Raw genomic sequence first — 22,674 nt, 5'->3', positions numbered from 1 at the left:
AACTGTGCCAGGCACTGTCTACTTACTGAATGAATAAACTTTTAAAAATGAATGAATGAAAGGAGGAGGCCAAGAAAGGAAGGGTGGGAAGGAGAAATGAAGATAATTCCTCATTATGGTGATGGGGGAAGCAAACCTACTAGGCTACCTGGCATTCTTTGTTACTCTGGTCCTCATCTGAGATGGTGGCCATAAAGTGAACCAGTCAGCATGTTTTTCTAGCAACCTTCAACATGCTCAGGTGGAGGCACAAAGAAGGTGGGGTTTAATCAAGGTCACGGCTTTGCCAGGCAAATAAGTCAAAGAAACAAAGGGATAAGAGAATTGAGGTGCTTGAAAATGAGTGGTCATGATGATGGACCATGGAATCAAAGAGAAGTAAGGAGGGGAATGAAATGATGGTCAAAAGAGTGGTTGGGACAATGAATCATCATAGTCAATGTACTCTCCAGTGACATTTTAAAATATTTAAACCCGTTCGAAAGCAGGTTTCAGTTGCAAGTATTTTAGGGTTTACTTAGAACTGTCTTTCCCTAAAGAGACTTCATTTCAAAGAGAGATTAAGGTATAGCTTTGCTAAGTATAAACAGAAAAAGAAGAAAAGGACAACTACCAACTAAACTTCAGTACTTACCTGCTAATTGCTATCTTTGTTTTGCCAACCAAATAAAGGACTGTGTGACAACAAGAATCAAGACTAGGGGTTTTTCATTTGACTGGAGTTTGTATAGAGAACTGCAGGGTGGGAGAGCCCTTCCGGCAATCAGAAGCAAGAGTGGACACGTCAGACATAATGTGTACAGTGTAATCCACGAGTCACCGAATTTAGGACTAGATTTTAGAAGACCCACAGGCACTTATTAGAGTCTGAAAGACTGAATCAAGGCAGCCTCAGGTGAATGCCAAAGTGATTTACTGCTGTGCAATCCAAAATAGTATACTGGCTAAACCAAGGAACCGACAGGCTGCAGAAGAGGAGAGGCCCTGAGAGGAGACAGAACGCATTTCTGAAACACTAACGGACACCAGGTCTCACCACGTGTCGTTTTCTTTCCTGCCTACTGGACTGCTAAGGTCAAGGAAAATTGTGCGCAGTACAGTTTCATTCTTCTGCCTGCTCTGCTCCCAGCCTTCTATAAAGCTCTTTTTAATTTCAACCTATGTAGAAAAAGTCAGAATGGAGAACGGAGATGAAAAACAAAGAACTCTCGTGAGCAATAAATACCATCTTCCTGGAAGACCATCATGATCTTGGTTGAGTTTTCAGGTGATAGTGGTATGGTTGGCTTAGTAAAACAGTTGGCCTGAAAGAGATCCAGGAACCAGATGACACTTTACTTAAACAGAAGTACAGTGTCATGGATTTGGTTGCAAAGAAGCTAAATGATGTTCGTTTAGACGATTTTGGAGAAAAGTGACTAAAAAATGCTTATCTGGCCAGTATCAGTCCAGTCATCAAGGCCTAGGAGGACAATTATATCTGACGTAAATGACATTCATGGGAAACTGCTGAATGAGCATAAACAGCTTGAAAGTCGAGGTGAAGTGCTGAGCCAGGCATTATGCAAGGCTCTGTGGGGAAACCTGTGTGGTCCTCACGGGATTCCCACTCCTACTGGGGAAGCAGAGCTGCCAGAGGAGCTGCGATGTCTCCATCACAAGTTACTGTGCCTCTGCTCATACTGCTTCCTGTCCGAACACCATGCCCTTGTATTTTGCTGCCCTGTCAATTCATCTTTCAAGATCTAGGTCACTTCCTCTAATTTTCCTAAAACCTCTGGGAAGAATCTGAAGTTCCCTTCATGCTTTCATAGGAACTTTTCAGGCTGTATCCTAATCATCTGTTTCACGCCTGTCTTCACCTCTAGTCAACGAGCTCCTCAAACGCACTGAGCATAACGTGGCTGTATTTTCCAAAGACGGCCCTGACAATAGCTTTCACCCCATATGTCTTCCAGAACTTTGCCTCTCTCCATCGAGAGGTGGGATCTATGTCCCCTCCCTTTGTTCCCACCTCTGCGAATGGAGAGCAGAATAAACACTTCTGGATCTAGGTCATAAAAATGCACATCCATTGATGGGTTTAAGAAGAAGTGGTGTATATATACAATGGAATATTACTCAGCCATAAAAAGGAATGAAATATTACCATGTGCAGCAACATGAATGGATATAGAGGATATCACACTAAGTGAAGTTAAGTCAGGTAGAGAAAGAGATATTATATGATATCACTTATATGTGGAATCTAAAAAATAATACAAATGACTCTATACATAAAACAGAAACAGACTCATAGTCATAAAAACAAACATATGGCTACCAAAGGGGAAAGGGAGGAGGGGAAGGGATTAAATAGGAGTGTGGGATTAACAGATACAAACTACTATACGTAAAATAGATAAGCAACAAGGACCTATTGTACAGAACAGGGAACTATTATATATTCAATGTCTTGTAATAACCTATAATGGAAAAGAACCTGAAAAATATATAACTGAATCACTTTGCTGTATACCTGAAACTAACACAATATTGCAAATCAACTATACTTCAGTTTAAAAAAATGCACATCTGTCTCATTCTCTTGGAACATAGGTACCACGTCACGAGGATGCCTGAGGCAGGGGAGCCTCAGAGAAGCCTGTGCAGAGATCCACAGGGAAAGAAACCAAGCCTACAGCCCCCAGGCCTGGCTGAGCTCTCAGCTGAGAGTCACTTTGAAAGGGGGTCTGCCAGCCTCCCTGGGAGCACGGCCCCTGCTGATGCCCATTGAACAGAGAAGAGCTGGTCCTGCAGAGCCCTGCCCAACTGCAGACTTGAGAATAAAATAAACGACTGTTGTTTTAAGCCACAAGTTCTGGAGTTGTCTGTTAGGCAACAATTGATAACGGGAGCACTCTTTCATTTTTTATTCTGCCTGGCACAGAGCCTGGAATGTGATAGACATCTGTACGCATGGTGACTGACACTCTAACACCATAGGAGCCGCAAGTGGTGGAGGGAACCTTCCTCTTTTCTCAATTGTGAGAGGAGTTTTCAGCTTGTCTTTCCTTTGTCCTCTCCCTTCCTCCTGCAGCACAGACCCACAGATGTCTCCTTATGTGGGCTTGTGACTGCTGCTGTCTGACTCCCAAAGATTTGGTCTCAATGAATTCAGCTCTGCTGTGAACAAAGAATTGTCTAGTGGTAGCATCAGAACAAAGGTTTGGGTGTGAGGGAGGTACTGTGTCTGTGGTCAAGGTATCCAGCTACGGCCACATGAAACACCAGAAAAAGCTGTTCCACCATCACCCTGAGGGACAGTATTAGTATTCATCACTTACAACTGTAACCCTTTGGGTATGACAGAGAAGGGGCTGACATAGCCTTAGATGAAGGGTCAGGTGTCCAGTCAATCCTGGTAGGAGGAGGTCTAGTGGCTGTGCCACGCTGTTTGCTGTCATCTTAGCATCTCTGTCCCCCTCTTTCTGAAGTCTCCTCTGAATTGCTGAGGAGAAGCTGGGACTGCATTTCCCAGAATCCCCTTCCCTGGGGGGCTCTGGGTTAGAGTTAACAACGAGGGGTAAGTAAAATCTGGAAAGTGGAAGAGGCTGTTTTTTCCTCCAGGTAGGCAGCTAGACACAGTTGTGTAAGTTAGAGACAGCTTCAGGTAAGTCTTCTGAGAATCATGTGTGTCACAGTCCAGCATTCTTGGGACCCCTAGGGGCTTCCAGGCCAGCGCTTGGGACCACCGCTACGATGCTTCAGGAAGCAGCTGGAGGTGACTTCCCTGCCCTTTTCATCGATGGTGTAAGCCTCTGTATCAAAGCCTTCATTCTTGGAAGACACAGAGTGGCTTGTTTTCTGCAGAACTCTAACTGAAGAGGGGCCAAGCAGTTACAAGCACGAGGGAAGACCTTCAAAGACGAAACTTGACGTACGTGTAGACAAAAGTGTGGAAGGCCATGAAAGACGTAGCACCAAAAGGGGTGGAAGCTAAACTAATGAATAGCAAAGGACAAGTTAGGGAGGGGTTTGCAACCAGGTCAGGTCTCCGCAAAGGCCCCAACACTTCTCAGGCACTTGATTTGTCCCTGCTCTGTGCCCTGGGAGAGGCTGTGGAGATGCAAACCCTGTCATCTTCCCCACCCCCACCCCAGCCAAATCCAGCCAGTTCCCCTCCTTCTATAGGACACACCCTCACCCTACTTAGTGGTTCCACTTATTCTTCCAACCCTCATCCCAGTCCACACATGGGAAAACGCAAGGCAGAAGTAGTCCCAACAGTGGGAAAACTCTGAGGGGCTTTGAGAGCTGGGTTTAGGAATGCACATGCCAACTTCTCTCTTAGTTTGCTCATTATCCTGGAGACTTGCCTTGAACTCCTGAACAAAACAGTGACTCCCTCCCAGGATTCCTGCATATTTTCTCCACAGTACTCATCGCACCTGACACATTTAATGCTTCTCTTCCCTCACAGTAGACACGATGCTCATTAGATATTTGATGAATGAATGAAGAATGACTCCATCTGGAAATGGAATCATCGGATGCCATTGACTGCTCTTAAAATATGCCTAAGACACAACAGGAAGCGAGTTAAGCCTTGGTCTTTGCCTCCAGGGACAGTGCTGCATCATCACTTTTGCAGTTGAAGTACATCAGGCTTGGTTCATAAACTTCAGCTTGCAGTTCACCTTTTTCAAGTTATCCACTTGTAAGGATTACAAGCAGAAGACCATGGATTTACAGCTCTCTAGACTGCTTCAAAACTCTGAAATCACTCCATCTCATGAATTAATAATTAATGTCATATCCCTAGTATATACTTTGTGTAGTTTTCAGCAATTTAACATAACACATAGTAAGAACAACAGGAAAAAAAATAACAGTCAAGAAAAGACTTTCAGTTCCTTTCACAGCTGCAACTCTACAATGCCCACATTTGGTAAGTAACAAATGACAATGCAAAATGTGTTTTATATCAGACAAGTTCATTTTAGACCAGTGAGAAGATCTCTTAGATTAATTTTCTTCTCGTGGGATTGGTAACAATAGTTCATAATGTGACATGAGTTCTTCAGCTGTGCCTTATATAATGGGTATATTTTTTCCTTAACGTTGTTTTTTCTTGAGCAAAGGAATATGCATGAGTCACATGAAATATGTATTGGTTTAGAATGATCCTTTGAGTAAATCAGTTCAGGATAACTTGTACTGGTCATCTTGACCTGGCAACAGAAATATTTTGATTAAACTCTGTCTTCCTAAACAAGCAAAAGCAGTTGAGGTAAAAATAAGTAGGCCCTCAGCTCTTTAAACTGGTCTCAAAAATTAGAGTGAGAATAAGGAGGAGTGGTGGGGAGAGGAAGACAGAGACAGAAAGAGGGAGAGAGAAACAAAGACAGAGAAAGAGAGAATGAGACAGAGAGAGAGAAGGAGAGAGCCCCCTCGCTCCCACCATTTGATGAAACTACCTTAGGAAGAGGGACCAGTGAGAATGAGGCTCTAATTCTGATGGACTGATCTAGGGCAATGGTAGGTGACACCAGAAGGACCAAATCCTGGTGATGAGGTGGGACTTACTATTGGTATGTCTTGTCACACACCAGATCCCCCCAGGTTTCCCTAGACACAAGCCAGGGACCCTCAGTCCAAGAGGGCATGGGGTTGAGTGCCTGAGATCAGAACACAGGGTGACCAGGGGCTGGAGCCACTCCCTTCTTTATCAATACCAACAACCACCTAATACGTGCTGGACTCTCTTCTAAGCGTGTTATAATGTATTAGCTCATTTTATCTACATAGTAGCCCCATTAGTTAGGATTATCTACTGTTTAATAAATGAAGAAGCTAAGGCACAGCGTGGTTAAGAGCCTTGCCTGGATATTTACTCAGTAAGTGAGAAAGTACCAGTGGATCTGAATCCCTGTTGTCTGGTTTGAAAGGCCAATCTTAATTTACCCTATTCTCTCCTCAAAGACATAGGCATCTTCACGATTCAAGAGTCTGATATTAAGAGTGCTTAAGTTAGCTGGTCCAGGTGGAAGAAAGACGGAATAGCTGCCTTGAATTCCTCTAGATATCTCATAGATACAACTCTATGCAGTTTGTGGCACTAAGAGTCTAACTCAGTAGTTCTCAGCTAGGGACAATCTTATACACCTGCTCCTGCGGACACAGGACCATACTTGGAGACATTTTTGGTTGTCGTAACTTAGTGAGGTGGGAGGAGGAATACTGCTGGGATCTAGTGGATAGAGGCTAGGGACGCTGCTAAACATCCTACAGTACACTGAACAGCCGCCTACAACAAAGAATTACCCAGCCTCAAACGTCAACAGTGCTGAGGTTGAGAAATCCTAGAGCTAAATTGGTTGATGTTACCCAGACACAGCCATGGAAATCAGCTATTTACAATCTCTCGCAACAAACTCAAAATCCCACAAGCTAAGCACTGGGCTCGGTCTTACTGTAAAAAACCCGTAAGACACCGTCTCTGACTCAAAGTGATTATACCAGCCACGTGGAATCCTTGCTTTTAGGATGGAGTATCCTAAACTTAGAGGAAAATCTGAACAAATTAAAGCAGAAGAAATGCCCCTGTGCACCTGCTCTTTTTTTCACTTCCATCAAGACCACCATGAATTCCCTGACTGCTGCAATCTCAAAGTGGGCCATCTAAAAGCACAGATTTGGCAGCCTCTCTACTATCAGTAGAGATATCAGTGTCAGTGGCAATGAATTCTGATGGTTGACAGCCCAGAAGCCGAGCAGCTGTGGGTGTTGAAGAACTACCCTCTGCCAAGCAGAAGCAGCACTCACCTCCCATCACCTCCCCCAGCCTCAGCCAATGACGGATAGGCAGGGGGACCTCTGCTTTAAAGGTGAACCACCTCTGCGGTGCTCCCTCTGCTCCAGAGCTTCCCGCTTGGAGCAGAGACTATACTCTCAGTGTAGCTTTTCTCCTCTGACCTCTTCTACTTCCCTCACTCCCCTTTCTCCTGAGAGCACTCCACCCATCAACAACTTTAGCAAGAATCCTTGCCTCAGGCTCTGTTTCTGTTTAGGAAAGAAATTCAACCTCAGACACCACTTTTTAAAAAGTCCACTGCCAGTACAGATCAACAATGAACTCCTGAAAGGTACTGCTCTGATCTGAATTGTATCCCCTTAAAATTCATATGTTGAAATTCTAACCCCCCATGTGATGGTAGTAGGAGGTGGGGCCTTTGAGAGGTCATTAGGTCATGGAGTCATCAAAAATGGGATTTAAAGCTCCTTTAAAAAAGAGACCTCAGAGAGCTCTCTACCTCCTTTCACCATGTGAAGACACAGCAAGAAGATGCTGTCTATGAACCAGGAACAGGGTCCTCATCAGCACCTTGATCTGGAACTTCCAGCCTTTAGAACTGAGAAATAAGTTTTTGTTATTTACAACCCACCCAGCCTATGGTATTTTGTTATAGCGGCCCAGTTAGATTAAGACAAATACTCAAGGAATTTCCAGGGCTTTGATTTTCAAAAGAAAATCTGCCTTCTTCACTCTTTGCTTAGGACTGTCCTTAATTTTCCTTTCCCTTCAACTCCAACTTGAGACCCTTGGTAATACATATATATGACATATCAGAAAATGGAGATTATTAAGTGGAGTAAGGTCTAAGTCTCTTTTGAGGGTCCAGAAAATAGTAGAGGACAGGAATTTGCATAGTTCAGTTTGTCCAGACAGATTTATTTTAGACAATCATCATAGTTTGAACTATAAAAGAAAGGAGGAGACTCTGGTTCTTTCCCCTTCATTCTCAGAGCTCTGGATCCAGAGAGAACATCTATAGTAACAGTGGTTGCAGAACATGAACAGGGATGAAAATAGGAAGGGTAGGATGGGCAGGAAGCCTGTGAAGGCAGAGAACAATCTAGGTGAGATTAGCACCTTCCATGGGGAATCTTTGTATAGTCTTCCCTTGAATAGGTGTAAAGGCAGACTAGGATGGGCGATCAAGTATAGTTTTTCAGTTCTGGGTTGCTCTATAATTTTATTCCCTGATGAATCTAAAACCAAATCCTCTGGGCAGATAAATGTCTGAAGGTTGACAATGTTAAACATGTTACCTAAGGTATTCTAAGTTTTTCCAAGAGCACTGAAAGTAATCATTAATCTCATTCATGCATATACATTATTAGCAATATATAGTCAGTTGATGTTGCTATCCTAATGGTTACATTTTAAGGAATCTATAAACTGTATGAAAAATTTTCCAAAAACTTTGCCTTGAAAAATTTTTTTTTTTTTTTGCAGTACGCAGGCCTCTCACTGTTGTGGCCTCTCCCGTTGTGGAGCACAGGCTCCGGACGTGCAGGCTCAGCGGCCATGGCTCATGGACCCAGCCACTCCGTAGCATGTGGGATCTTCCCAGACTGGGGCACGAACCTGTGTCCTCTGCATCGGCAGGTGGACTCTCAACCACTGTGCCACCAGGGAAGCCCGAAAAACTATTTTAAAAGTAAAAATGTTAATACACTGTGTTTAGCTGTTATGATAACTATAATGATGGTAATAGATGTATTAATTGCTTACAATATGACAGGTACAAAGATAAGCACTTGATATGAATGATTTCATTTAATTATCATAATAACTCATGAAATAGATCTCATCATTAGCCTCATTTTGCAGATGAGCTAACTTTCCTAGGAGCACATAGCTTTTAATAATGAAAACAAATGAGAATTCGGAATGTCTAACCCAGACTCTTAACCACTGTGTTAGTTAACTGTTGCTGTGTAACAAATTACCACAAATTTAGAGGCTTAAAACAACACATATTAACGAGTTTACAGTTTCTGTAGGTCAGGAATCCAGACACAGCTTAGCTGGGTCCTCTGCTTCAGGGTCTCACCAGGCTGCAATACAGGTCTTGGCCAGGGCTGCAGTCTCAGGAGAGACTCGACTGAGGCAAGATCTATTTTCAAGATCCGCCATTTGTTGGCAGAGCTCACCTTGTGGTTGTAGGACTGAGGTCCCTGTTCTCTGGCCAGCTGTCAGCTGGGAGCAACTCTCAGCTCCTAGAGGCCACCCCCCGCCTTTCTTTGCATAGGGGCTCCCTTCATGGACTGTTTCACAATATGGGAGCTTACTTCTTCAAAGTCAGTAAAGGAGAGTCTCTCTAACTCCAGTCAGCTGAGACAGGGTTTTATATACCATAATATAAATAACCACAGAAGTAACATCCCACTACATTCGCCATATTCTGTTGGGTAAAAGCAAGTCACAGGTCTCACGTGCACTCAAGGGGAGGAAATTGCACAAAGGCATGAAAACCAGGAGGCAGGCATCACAGACTTTAGGGTCTGTCCACCACAACAACTAGCCAGGTAACAGACTGCAATCATGCTTGTGCCACTTTCCTGTATTTCCTGAATTTGACTCACTTTTTTTTTTTGCGGTACGCGGGCCTCTCACTGTTGTGGCCTCTCCCATTGTGGAGCACAGGCTCCGGACGCGCAGGCTCAGCGGCCATGGCTCACGGACCCAGCTGCTCCATGGCATGTGGGATCTTCCCGGACCGGGGCACGAACCCGTGTCCCCTGCATGGGCAGGCAGACTCTCAACCACTGCACCACCAGGGAAGCCCTTGACTCACTTTTAAAAATACTTTACAAAGAACTTTTATATCACAGTCATAAATTGTTTGCCATGAATAGAAGGTAAAACAGGTAAAATAAAAAAGATTTACACTGTACTGTGTATTCACCTGCACGGGCTCACTTAATCCTCACACAGTTCATGGTAAATAATATTATCCTCATTATTAAAAATGTGGAAGCTGAGATCCAGAGAAGTTTGAAAAACTGCTCAAGACCACCCAGCTAATAAGTAGTTGTATCAAGATTCAAATCCATGGCTACTGGCAGCCAAAGTGCAAGGAAATACAGTCAAGATAGCACCCAATTTCATTCAGCACCCCGATTTTCCTGGTTCCCTTTCATAACTCCACTTGTGTCCTAACTTCTTCAACCCTGAGATTCTTTTTCTTTTTTAACATCTTTATTGGAGTATAATTGCTTTACAATGCTGTGTTAGTTTCTGCTGTATAACCAAATGAGTTAGCTATATGCATATGTATATCCCCATATCTCCTCCCTCTGCGTCTCCCTCCCACCCTCCCTATCCCACCCCTCTAGGTGGTCACAAAGCACTGAGCTGATCTCCCTGTGCTAGGCGGCTGCTTCCCACTAGCTATCTATTTTACGTTTGGTAGTGTATATATGTCCATGCCACTCTCTCACTTTGTCCCAGCTTACCCTTCTCCCTCCCCATGTGCTCAAGTCCATTCTCTACATCTGTGTCTTTATTCCTGTCTCCCCTTAGGTTCATCAGAACCATTTTTTTTAGATTCCACATATATGTGTTAGCATACGGTATTTGTTTTTCTCTTTCTTACTTCACTCTGTATGACAGACTCTAGGTCCATCCACCTCATTACAAATAACTCAGTTTCATTTCTTTTTATGGCTAATATTCCATTGTATATATATGTGCCACATCTTCTTTACTGAGATTCATTTTTAAATACCAGGAATCAACATGATATAAGGGTTAAAGAGTAAGTAGGCTCAAGTTAGAATCTCGGCTTTATCTCTTACTGGCTTTGCCACCTGGGGCAAGTTACTGCTTTGCCTCAATTGTCTCACCTATAAAATGGAGATGATAATAGTACGTGATTCACGAAGGCAAGAGTGAGAATTTAATACTATTTTTTGTCATCATCTCAAAGAAAATGTCCAAGATTCCCAACCCTGAGTGCTATGCATGTGATTACTACAGTGAGATATTCCAATCCTTCTGAGAAACAAGTGAAAACACAAACAGGCTATTTTGACACATTGCACTGTTTTGTGAATTTCTGTTTTTAAAGCTTACTATATTTTCTCTTTGGAGGGGGCAATGTCCTTGAGTAGGACTGAGAGGATGGGGTGTTATGTCCAAAGCAAAGGGTTGGCTTAAGCTAGGAGCACAGTCAGAACACCCTCAGCAGCAGGGGCACGGCTGCATTTGTGGACATAGATGCAGGCAGGTGGGTCCCTGCATGGGAGGAACTCGTGGCCGTTCTTTTTTATTGCTTTGAGGACGCTGCTCCAAAAATTCTTCCCTCACTTTTCCCCAACATCAAGTTTGCCTCTCAAATTATTTCTATTAGCATGAAATCATGCAGTTATTTCTCCCATCTTAAATAAAAAGAACGCTTTCTTGACCCAAAGTCTTACACCAGTTATCACTCCATTTCTCTTTTCCTTTACAGTGAAACTCCGTGAAAAAGCTATTTCTATCTGCTGTCTCCATATTTTCTCCCCCAATTCTTGAACACATTTAGCCATGATTTCACTTCCACCTCTCCGTGGAAACTTCTCTTGCCCAGCTCCCCAGAGCCCTCCACATCGCTAAATTCAGTGACTAACTTTCAGTCTTCATCTTACTCACCCCGTCCAGCAGCAGCATCTGACACAACTGCTCCTTCCCTCCTGAAACACTTCCCTCCAGGCACCACACCCTCTAGGTTTTCCAGCCCAGATCTCTGCCTGTCTTCCAGACTCTTCCCTCCTATTCAACATCTCCACCACCGGGACACCTCAAACTCAACACGTCTACAAGGGAACCCACTTCCCTCTGCTGCCCTGTAAATGGCAGTTCTTCCAACTTTATTTTTCTGGTTTTGGCCATGTCATGCAGCATGTGGGATCTTAGTTCCCCGATCGGGGATCCAAGTCACGCCCCCTGCACTGGAAGGGCGGGTTTGTAACCACTGAACCACCAGGGAAGTCCCTCTTCCAACTCTTTAAATGAACAGTGTATGACAGATGAATGGCCTGTGACTCCTTCACATCACTCATTCAATCTGTCTTCAGTTCCCGTCGGCTCTACTTCCTACTCTTCTCAGCATCTCTTCTGCTGTGCGCTTGGCCAAGCCACCATCACCTCTCTCTTGGACTCTTGTGACGAATCTCCTCACTGACCTCTCTGATTCTGCCCTCACCACCTCCCCACTTCCCACAGTCTACTATCACCAGGAAACCCCAATGACCCTAATAAAACAGAAACCAGATCTTATCATGCCTTGGCTCAAAACTGTCCGGTGATTTCCCATGTCATGCAGAGAAAAACTAAAGTTGCCCAGTGACCAATAAGACCTGATGTCATCTGGCTTCTGTTGCCTCTCTGATATAATTTCTCACTATTCTCTACTCTGCTCAGTCAACTCCTGTCATACTGGCCTCTTTACTGTTCCATAAACACACCAGGCATGCTCCTGACTCAGGGCCTTTGCACATGCTGTTCTTGTTCCCTGGGAAAGAGGCCCGCCTTTACCAACTTTCATAAAATTGCAAGCCCTTCTCGACACTTCCTGCTTTACTTTTTTCTCCTTAGCATTTATTGTTCTTCAACACAGATTTCCTCATTTAGTTTGTTCTTAATTTCCCACAGGGCAGGAATTTTTTTTTTTTTTTTTTTTTTGTGGTACGTGGGCCTCTCACTGTTGCGACCTCTCCCATTGCAGAGCACAGGCTCCGGACGTGCAGGCTCAGTGGCCATGGCTCACGGGCCCAGCCGCTCCGCGGCATGTGGGATCTTCCCGGATCGGGGCACGAACCCGGTGTCCCCTTCATCGGCAGGCAGACTCTCAACCGCTGCGCCACCAGGGAAGCCCAGCAGGAATTTTTTGTCTTTTTTATTCACTGCTGAGTTCTTAGTGCTTAAGGCAGTGCCTGGCAGAGAGTAAGTGTGTAATAAATATGTGTTGAATGAAGTTAACTACCATCAAGATGGTACAATTTATATAAATACAGTTATTTGGTAAACAACTGATGATATGAGTTTCCACCCGTGCTCTGTGTGATTCTCAAGAGGAAGGGTGCTCCATTAATCTAACTGGTACTCATACACCCCAAATAATCCCAAAGTCATCCATGACCTGACCCTTCATATGAAGGAAGATATAAACCTCTTATTGATAATGATTTAAAAATAGGTACCAAAGAGTCAATGATGGACATAAAATTAAAAATGAAAAAAAATTATTTTTTATTTACAAATTCATCAAAATGTGAATTTATAAATATGAATTTACCTTTAAAGAAGGGAATCTCTTTAAACAGACAGACACTTAAGAAGAAAATCACTTGGATTTGATACTTTCTTTGGGAACTTTGCTGTGAATTGCTTTCTCTGGGCTTATATGAAAGATGAGTTACAGAATATTAAAGACCCAGGGCGCTAAAACAAGCACTTACCTGCTGACTAATCAGGTGGGGGGCATAGTTTCCACGAAAGATGAAATTTGACTACATCCTCACTTTTATCATGAATTAAAGATTTTCCTGGCTGTGCTTCTTGACTTTCAATGTGAAAAGAGATAAAGATTCTCTTTCTATTAAACTGTTCAACTACAGAGCCTGTCTTTACTGATTTGGAAACAAAAGCTTCTAAGTCTGTGACACATTTTCTGTAACTGTTGGACATCATGACACACAGGTAATGAAGACGATACTGATCATACATCAGGTACATGTGGATTCACAGGAAGCCCCCTGGGTTTTCTTTCTTCTTTTCCACCTTGAACTATGTGCTTTGTTTTATGTATAAAAGGTGGAAGTAACTTCTGGAAGCTGAAATAGCTATTAAAATTGCTGTCTTTCTACTGAAACTATTTATGAAAACACTAGATTTAAATAAAAGTGCTTCCGATGGGTTTTAAATCTAATTATACAATGGAGATACAGATTTACTGTTCATACAAGGGACATTTTATTTTAATTAGTTGTGACAGGGAAAATTAATTTAGCTATAATTTCCTGCTGCCTCTAAGCAAGGAAGGATGTGCAGAGATCCCCCGCTTCTTGCTGAACTGGCTGTGGCTGTGAGGACGCAAAGCAGAGCTCAGAGACAGAGTTAGAGTCAAACTGTGCTGCTTATGCAGAGTTTGGGCCACAGGGAAAAGCTGCTTAGGAAGAAGTTTCCAGAAAACCAAGCTGTTGGTAGTGGATAGAGGACTGTAGGGAAGCTGCCACCAAGAGAGGAACTTTTGGGGGGAAGGGAGAGAAAGAGATGCTTAGATAAGTTTTTATGAAGTTTTGCCATATGGTGATATTGCCCTTTTCCCAACTGCTATTTTTTCCAGTAAACATTAAAATAAATACCTAGGTATTAAAATTTGTTTTCAATTAGAACCAAATTAGAACAAAATTATCTTGTATACCACTAAAATCATATGAGCTGAACATCTAACACACTATGGTCAACCCTGGACTGCACACTAAAAGACAGAATAACCGTCCTCAGCTACCTGCTCTAATCCTGGCAGCTGAATACTGTAGTACAGATGATTTTTAGGAGACATACAGGAGATGTGTCATTTCTTTAGTAAGGTATTTTTTTTGGAAAAGTATTAGGCTTTTTGAGTTTTAACTCGTAAGCCACAAAATGACATTGAAAAGACCTACACAAAAGAAGCCCCAGGAGTGGAGAGAATAGTTACGAAGCTCCAAATATAAATCTTTCATTAACTGAAGCAAGTTACCTAGTTTTGATGGGAATCAAAACTCGGACAGAGTCAGAATGAATCACACGAAGGACTTTCGTTATTTCAGATCATGTCGCAATACAGATCTTTTATTTCTTTACATAAAAATTCTGAAACTTAGAATAAAAGATGAAGAAAAGATTTTTAGGGATAAAATATTACTGCACTATCAATGTTAAGATAAGAATACACCACTGTCTCAAGAGAAACTTAAAGAACAAGATTTATCAAAGGCATGTTCAGCGGGTATAGGAAAGATTTTCTGGAACCCCACAAAAGAGGAAAAAACAACATATTTAACTCCATTTGTTGCTCTGGGGGAAACTCCAGCTGAAGCAGTCTTTTGAGCTATCTGCTTCCACTTTCCTGAGAATGAGAACCTGTTCCCTTAAGGCTATACTCATCTCACTGTTTTTCTAATTCTCTTTTTGGAGACGTCCAGAAAAATATCACTTCTGTTTTATAAATGCTCCAGAGTGGAGGCTAGTCTAACAGACCTGGAAACATCCTATTTATCTAAAGTGTACCAAGATTAGCATGCAACCTTCACCGTATAAAGAAAAACATGGATGTCTGACTTCAAAGATCTATCCTTTAGCCTTGAAAAGCAGAATCAGAAGCAAACCCTTTTAATTGGCAACATGTTCTTCTGGACTATGAAAAGCTCCAGAAGCTGTGCACAGTGTTCAGGGAAAATCTGAGAAGAGTTACATAATCCAGCCAACAAGGCCAAGTTCTAGAAACGCGCACAGCGTTTCTGGGTACACAATAATCCCATTGTGGATTATTATCAGAGGCTGGGCCTCTTGTACCATCCTCAAACTTCCCCTGCAGAGGAGAAAAGGGGAAGAGTAAACACTGATAAGGTAATCCTTGAGTTTGGGAACTTGATAAAAACAACCTGAATGTCTTTTAAAAACAGAATCACTCTGTAAGTCCCAGCTGTTTTTGGCCCAATCAGCCAGTGTCTTCTGCTTGTGTGTGAGGATACCCAAACCCATCATGTTTCCTGAAATGTAAACAGAGCCTCTGTGGTGGGGTGATTGCATTTTATCCGAAGTTCTCTTTAATCCATGCAAATAGAGCCCGCCATTAACATCGAGAAGCAGTAGATGTAGGAAATCAGGTAAATTATAACACTTTGAAACAATCCATTTAACTTGAATATTTTGATTTTTACGGAATCTTTTGGCATTAAAATGCTCTCAAAGGCAAACTGTGCTGCGAAAATCTAATTGCTAGAACATTCTCCACACACTGCAGATTGGCAAACCCTCAGCAAATGAAACATTCAGTTAACATAATGACTAACTGCTTATTTTTTAATTGTCTCCCAATATGAATAGATGTATATTTATAATTTTCTCATCCAAGCAAACTATTTACCTCTTTCTCCATTTGTAATCCTTCTGCTCTAATATTTCTTTCAAATATTTCTCTCTTTTCCATCTGGGGGTTGGATTTTCTGTACACAAGAATGTAGTCAATTCTACACTTTCCATCTCTGAAGTAAAGTCCATTTGATTTGTTTTTTTCTGGTACTGTCTGCACACAAAGAGAAAGGGACCAGTTTAAGACACTCAAAATTGAGCCTTGGGTGAGTAATATTAAAGAACGATTAAAACTAAATGCATTTCCTTGTGTTTTATCAAAATTACACTTTTATTAATGAAAAATGTAAACAAGAGGAAACAAAATAAAAATTGGAAAAAGCAGTCAAATGGGCAAAACTTAAGTCACCTAACAATACCAAATGTTGGCAAGGATGTGGAGCTACTGAGAATTCTCACATTCTACAGGTGAGAGTGAAAATTGATATATTTACTCTGGAAAACACACTAGCATCATCTTGTAAAATGGAACATTTACATAACATATATCCCTACAGAAATTCCTGGTAAAGCAACTAGGAAACATGTATATGAATGTTCACAGCAGCATTATTCATAAGAGAAAAAAATTTAAACATAGGAATCAGTGCAAATCAATGAAGAGGCAAATAGATAAATAGACTGTAGAACAGTGATACAGTGGAATATTATACAGCAGTGAAAACGAACTACTGATGCATCTAATAGTAAGCAAAAATCTTAAGAACAATATTGACAGAAAAAAGCAAGTCACAAAAGACTTTATACTGCATGATACCATTTTTTATAAAGCACTAAATAAAATCAATGTAAAATAAGTTGTTAAGGCTACTTATGTATGCATGGTAAAACCATTCTTAGAGCAAGAGAATAAAAAACACAAAAATTCAGGAAGACAGTCCATCCGGGAGGAGAGAAGGATGGGACCACAAGTGGTTTGATGGTTTTAGTAATACTTTAGTTCAGGATTTCTCAAATTTTTTTCCCACAATAAGAAAAGTATTTTTCTTGTGATATTTGTGTATACAGTTGTGAACAACGGGGTTAAATCCACGTGTAACTTATAGTCATAGTGGGGCCTCCATATCCACAGTTCCTCGGCATCACGGATTCAACCAACCACATACCACGTAGTCATGTAGTGTCTACTATGGAAAAACTTCCATGTATAGGCGGACCCGCACAGTTCAAACCTACGTCATTCAAGGGTCAACCGTATGCATAAACACACAAAAAACTGGAGGACACAGTACACGTCAGTTTCCAAATAGTAGTATGAAGAAGGAACACAGGCCAGACCTCCAAGGCCACTGCTAGAATCCATACTCACGCACAAGTGACATGCATGCAACCTCATCCAAAACGAAAATCTCAGTCGGGAGTGATGGAAATAACACGTCTCATAGCTGGTGTAGGTATTTATAATTGATGACCAATCCTCACTGACGATTTTTGGCTTCTGCTTTAAGAAGTACACAGAAGTCTACCCAAATAAACACTTTCTTAACAATCATCTGCCAGGGAAGGGAACTATCCTGTAGATTTAACAATTAGCATCTATCTGCAAAACCAGCCAAGGCTTCAAGAGGAGGGTTAGCAAAGCCCTAACCTACCTGAGACTGTTTCATCATCTATAAATTAAGGGGATTACACTAGCTGCTTTTTGAGGTGCCTTTCAAGGTCCTTCCTTTATGCCAGATTATGGCATCCAAAGTTTCTGTGTGAAAAGATGATGATAGAATGAGTTTTTTCTTACAGAAAACAAAAACAAACAAAAAAACCCCCCACACATAGATAAGTAGCATATGGTATTTATAGAGAGGACTGGGAAGCTTGGTAGAAGTAAACAATTTTCCCTGGTCAAAGGTGTTATCCTTTCACTAGTTAACAGCCTCTGGAATAATAAAGAATACACAATAAATTAGTTGTGTATTCTTAAAGAATGTTAAGAATACACAATAAATTAGTTGACTCCGATCTGTGCTCCTATCACCTAAACCTAGTGCATATACAAAGGAGATATTAAACTCCACTGAGACACAGCTGAGCAACAGTGAATGCCTTTAACAAAATACTTATTTTTCCCCCCAAAATGACACATGAACAGATGGGTCTATTTACAATTGCAATGAGTTCCCAGATTACAGAGGCAAATGGAAACTCAGAGAGCCTTCAGACAACCCAACACCTACTGAGGTCTGGTCCACTCTGTGTCACTGTTCTACATGCTGGGAGATTTCAACAGAAATTGATTTCATTTCAATTTTACAAGATTTCAACATCCTTGTAAAGCTAACTTTTTACTAGTTAGCGACACCCAGAACGTAGATCATTTTAAAATGATAGGTGGTTTTAAGAATCTTCTCTATAAAAACAAAATGCCTTTAGGTATAAGGTAAGTGTATGACCCACTGAAAGTTTGTTTTGAGAGTAAGTGGATTTCAGATCCCTGAAATGTACTAGACTCCTAGAGGACATCACAGGATTACAAGACCTGGTCCTTTTTTTCCCTCAGGAACCCACAGTTCAATGAGATGATGACTTTAAACAATCTACTGGATCATGCTTGTCAGGTTCCTGCCTGGATCAAGAATTGTGTTTTTAAGAAATCGCACACACTTACCTCTCCCCCTGCTTCCAATCTGCTAGCATCATCTGAAGTACTGGTCAGGTTTCCAGGGTGAAGGAGAGAATCGTCATCTTTGCAAGGACTGTTGACAGCTTCCAATTCATCAAAAAGAATATTGACATCCTTGGCCACTAGAATCAAAGTAAATACAAGTCGGGGTAAGAATCTGGGATCTTAAAAGCAATACTAAAAGTAAAGACATCTCCGGACTTTGCTGGTGGTGCAGCAGTTAAGAATCCGCCTGCCAATGCAAGGGACAGGGGTTTGAGCCCTGGTCCGGGAAGATCCCATATGCCGTGGAGCAACTAAGCCCACGTGCCACAACTACAGAGCCTGCACTCTAGAGCCCGCGCGTCACAACTACTGAGGCTGCATGCCACAGCTACTGAAGTCCGCATGCCTAGAGCCCGTGCTCTGCAATAAGAGAAGCCACCACAATGAAAAGCCTGCGCGCTGCAACAAAGAGTAGCCCCCGCTCGCCACAACTAGAGAAAGCCCGTGCACAGCAATGAAGACCCAACACAGCCAAAAATAAAAATTAATTAAAAAAAAATTAAGACACTTTAAAAAAAAAAGTAAAGACATCTCCCTTTGGCTTCATATTTTTTGTTTCAATAACCCCTTGAATGACAGGTATATTATTTCCTAAGAGAAATGGATGTCAGATGTAAAACATGTTTGACCAAACAGTGTCTTCATTAGGCAAGATGGACAACGTGAAGCAAAGTATCTTCATAGTGTAAATATAACTTGTCTTCCATGATAACAGGAGGCATTGCGTTTGTTTAGCTTTCCTTCATACAGTTGTTTAGCATAAGGTTCTTTAAGACTTCTAAGAACTCATCTTGTGTTGGAGATGACCTATATTTTTAAAATTTTTTGTTTTTATTTAAATGCCATACAACTTGCTAAGTGAACCCGTAAATGTGCTACTTGCATAGTTCAGTAAGAACTGTGATTTTATTTCCCCTTTGTTACTTCTTTAAGGCCTAACAGAGAAAAGCTGATGCACTAATAAAGCATGCAGTTAGGTTTTTTGCCTTTCTTCTTCCTCTAATCATGAATTGGAATTACGAATTGAGCTACTCAGGAACTCTCCCAAAAGACTCTTGATGCTAATATGTCAACAGATAAAGTACTGTATATGGAGTCGTAAATACAGAATACCACACTCAAATGCACACAGTGTTGCAGTACACCAGATGGCAAAGTTCAACACTAGTGGATGGGAAAATATAATGCCAGGTATGGGTTCCTTCGTTATTTTTTATTGAAGTACAGTTGATTTACAATGTTTCAGGTGTACAGGAAGAATGTACATTTATGTATATATTCTTTTTCAGATTCTTTTCCATTATAGGTTATTACAAGATACTGAATATAGTTCCCTATGTTATACAGTAGGTCCCTGTTGTTTATCTATTTTTATATATAGTAGTGTATACCTGTTAATCCCAAATTCACAATTTATCCTTCCCCCTCTTTCGCCTTTGGTGACTGTATGTTTGTTTTCTATGTCTGTGAGTCTATTTCTGTTTTGTAAATATGTTCAGTTGTATCATATTTTAGATTCCACATATAAGTTAAATATGATATTTGGCTTTCTCTCTCTGACTTCACTTAGTATCATAATCTCTAGGTCCATCCATGTTGCTGCAAATGGCATTATTTCATTCTTTTTTATGGCTGAGTAATATTCCATTGTATATATGTATCACATCTTCTTTATCCATTCATCTGTCAATAGACATTTAGGTTGCTTCCATGTCTTGGCTATTGTAAACAGTGCTACTATGAACATCGGGGTGCATGTATCTTTTTGAATTAGAGTTTTCTCCAGATGTATGCCCAGGATTGGCACTGCAGAATCATTTTTACTTTTTTAAGGAAAACTCCATTCTATTCTCCATAGCGGCTGCACCAATTTACATTCCCACCAACAGTGTAGGAGGGTTCCCTTCTCTCCACACCTTCTCCAGCATTTATTATTTGTAGACTTGTTTTTTTTTTTGCAGTACGTGGGCCTCTCACTGTTGTGGCCTCTCCTGTTGCAGAGCACAGGCTCCAGACGTGCAGGCTCAGCGGCCATGGCTCATGGGCCTAGCCGCTCCGCAGCATGTGGGATCTTCCCGGACTGGGGCACGAACCCGTGTCCCCTGCATCGGCAGGCGGACTCTCAACCACTGCACCACCAGGGAAGCCCTATTTGTAGACTTTTTGATGATGGCCATTCTGACTGGTGTGATACCTCATTATAGTTTTGATTTGCATTTCTCTAATAATTAGTGATATTGAGCATATTTTCATGGGCCTGTTGGCCATCTGTATGTCTTCTTTGGAGTAATGTCTATTTAGGTATTCTGCCCATTTTTTGATTGGGTTGTTTTGTTTTTTGATACTGAGCTGTATAAGTTGTTTGTGTATTTTGGAAATTAAGCCCTTGTCAGTCGCATTGTTTGCAAATATTTTCTCTCAGTCCATAGGTTGTCTTCTTGTTTTGTTTATGGTTTCCTTTGCTGTGCAAAAGCTTTTAAGTTAAATTAGGTCCCAGTTGTTTATTTTTGCTTTTGGGGCCCCTTCTTTATTGACTCAAATTATATGCCAACATTGAAGTTCATTTTTTTCTTTGATGCTTTAAGAACAGCTAAGGATTTTTAACCTATGAGAAGCTGCTGACCAGTATCATTTATAGGAATTTGAGTTCTATTTACCCAAGCATACAAAAGAGTATTCATTCTTTCACCTAAAAAAATTTTAGAGGTGTTCACACTATGTGTCAGGCACCGAGCTGTGCAGTGACTGTAACTTGGTGAATAAGTGATGTGTCTTCCTGCCCTTCTGGTAATAACAAAGCAAATAATCAAAGAAATGTGAAGTGTGCTGAGTGCTATAAAGAACAGAGTCTAGATATAGAGAGAATATAGATATAGAGAGAATAATGATAATGTACTTAGACGGGGTGACCAGGATATAAAGCTGTATCCAAGTGTGTGATTTTGGGCAATTCATTTAACGGCAAGTTTTTCATTTGTAAAATAAAACAGGCATGGGAATAAAATGAACATTTATTGCTTACTGTGATAGGCTGAATCCGGACCCCAAAGGTGACCTAATCCCTGGAACGTGTGAATGTGTTACCTTATATGGGAAAAGGGACTTCATCGATTTGATTAAGTCAAGGATCTTAAAATGGGGAGATTATCCAGGATTATATGAGTAGGCCAATGTAATTACAAGAGAGGCAGGAAGGTCAGAATGAGAGAGAGAGAGACACTGGAAGATGCTATGCTGCTGGCTTTGAAAATAGAGGACAAGGTCACAAGTCAAGGAATCGAGAAGATAGAAAAGGCAAGAAAGCAGATTCTCCCCTAGAGCCTCTAGAAGGAACACAGTCTTACTGACACCTGAGGATGTCTGACCTTCAGAACTGTAAGATAACAATCTGTGCTGTTTTAAGTTACTAAGTTTGTGGTAATTTGTTACAGCAGCAAGAAGTAACTAATACACTTACTAGAGGTTTTTAGGCTCTGAGGCTACCAAGGAAAAACATCATAATCTTTTCATACAATCAAGGTTTAGGAGCATCTACACTGTGCCAGGTGATCAAGAAGAAGCAGTAACACTTTTGAGGAAGTACAGTATGCTGTGGGAGATGTCAAAGTCAAAGACAACTTCCCTGACCACCCTATGTAAAGAAGCTGCCCCTCACCCAATTACTCTCCATCTCCTCCTCTCACTGCTCATTTCCTTCACAGCATGTATCATAGTCTGTAATTATTTATTCATTTGTTTACTTGTATGCTGGATGTCTACCCTATTAGAATATAAGTTCCATAAGGGCAGGGACCCTGTCTGTCTTGACTGGTGTACAGAGGTCCAGGCATGGAGTAAGCCCTCAACTCATATTTGTTGAATAACAGAATGACCTCGAAGTGGTCACTGTCTAATGATGTGTAAGAGTCCTATTTTCTCCACCGTTCTACGGCTCTGGGACCTTGCATATACGTTTCTCCAAACACAATTCTTATTCACAAGCCAGGAGCTCCAGAGTTTCAAGTAGATACCGGTTAAATTTTCAAACAGATAGTGATGACTTTCTAAGTAGATATCGGAT

General features: G+C 41.4%; 1 protein-coding gene across 1 annotated transcript in view; it reads right to left on the bottom strand.

Annotated features, from left to right (window-relative positions):
- The window catches only part of ANO4 (anoctamin 4), a 215,727-nt gene that overhangs the window by 176,704 nt on the left and 16,349 nt on the right, over positions 1–22,674 (bottom strand). The window contains exons 2-3 of the mRNA XM_069541243.1: positions 18,555–18,691; positions 15,948–16,106 (exon numbers count right to left, since the gene is read on the bottom strand). Coding sequence (XP_069397344.1) covers positions 15,948–16,106; positions 18,555–18,691 — 296 coding nt within the window. The remainder of the gene's footprint in view (positions 1–15,947; positions 16,107–18,554; positions 18,692–22,674) is intronic.

The sequence above is a fragment of the Delphinus delphis genome, chromosome 11 (assembly GCF_949987515.2).
Source record: "Delphinus delphis chromosome 11, mDelDel1.2, whole genome shotgun sequence".
NCBI classification, from domain to species: domain Eukaryota; kingdom Metazoa; phylum Chordata; class Mammalia; order Artiodactyla; family Delphinidae; genus Delphinus; species Delphinus delphis.
The sequence above is the reverse complement of the archived record's forward strand: the minus strand, read 5'-3'. Positions and strand labels throughout refer to the sequence as shown.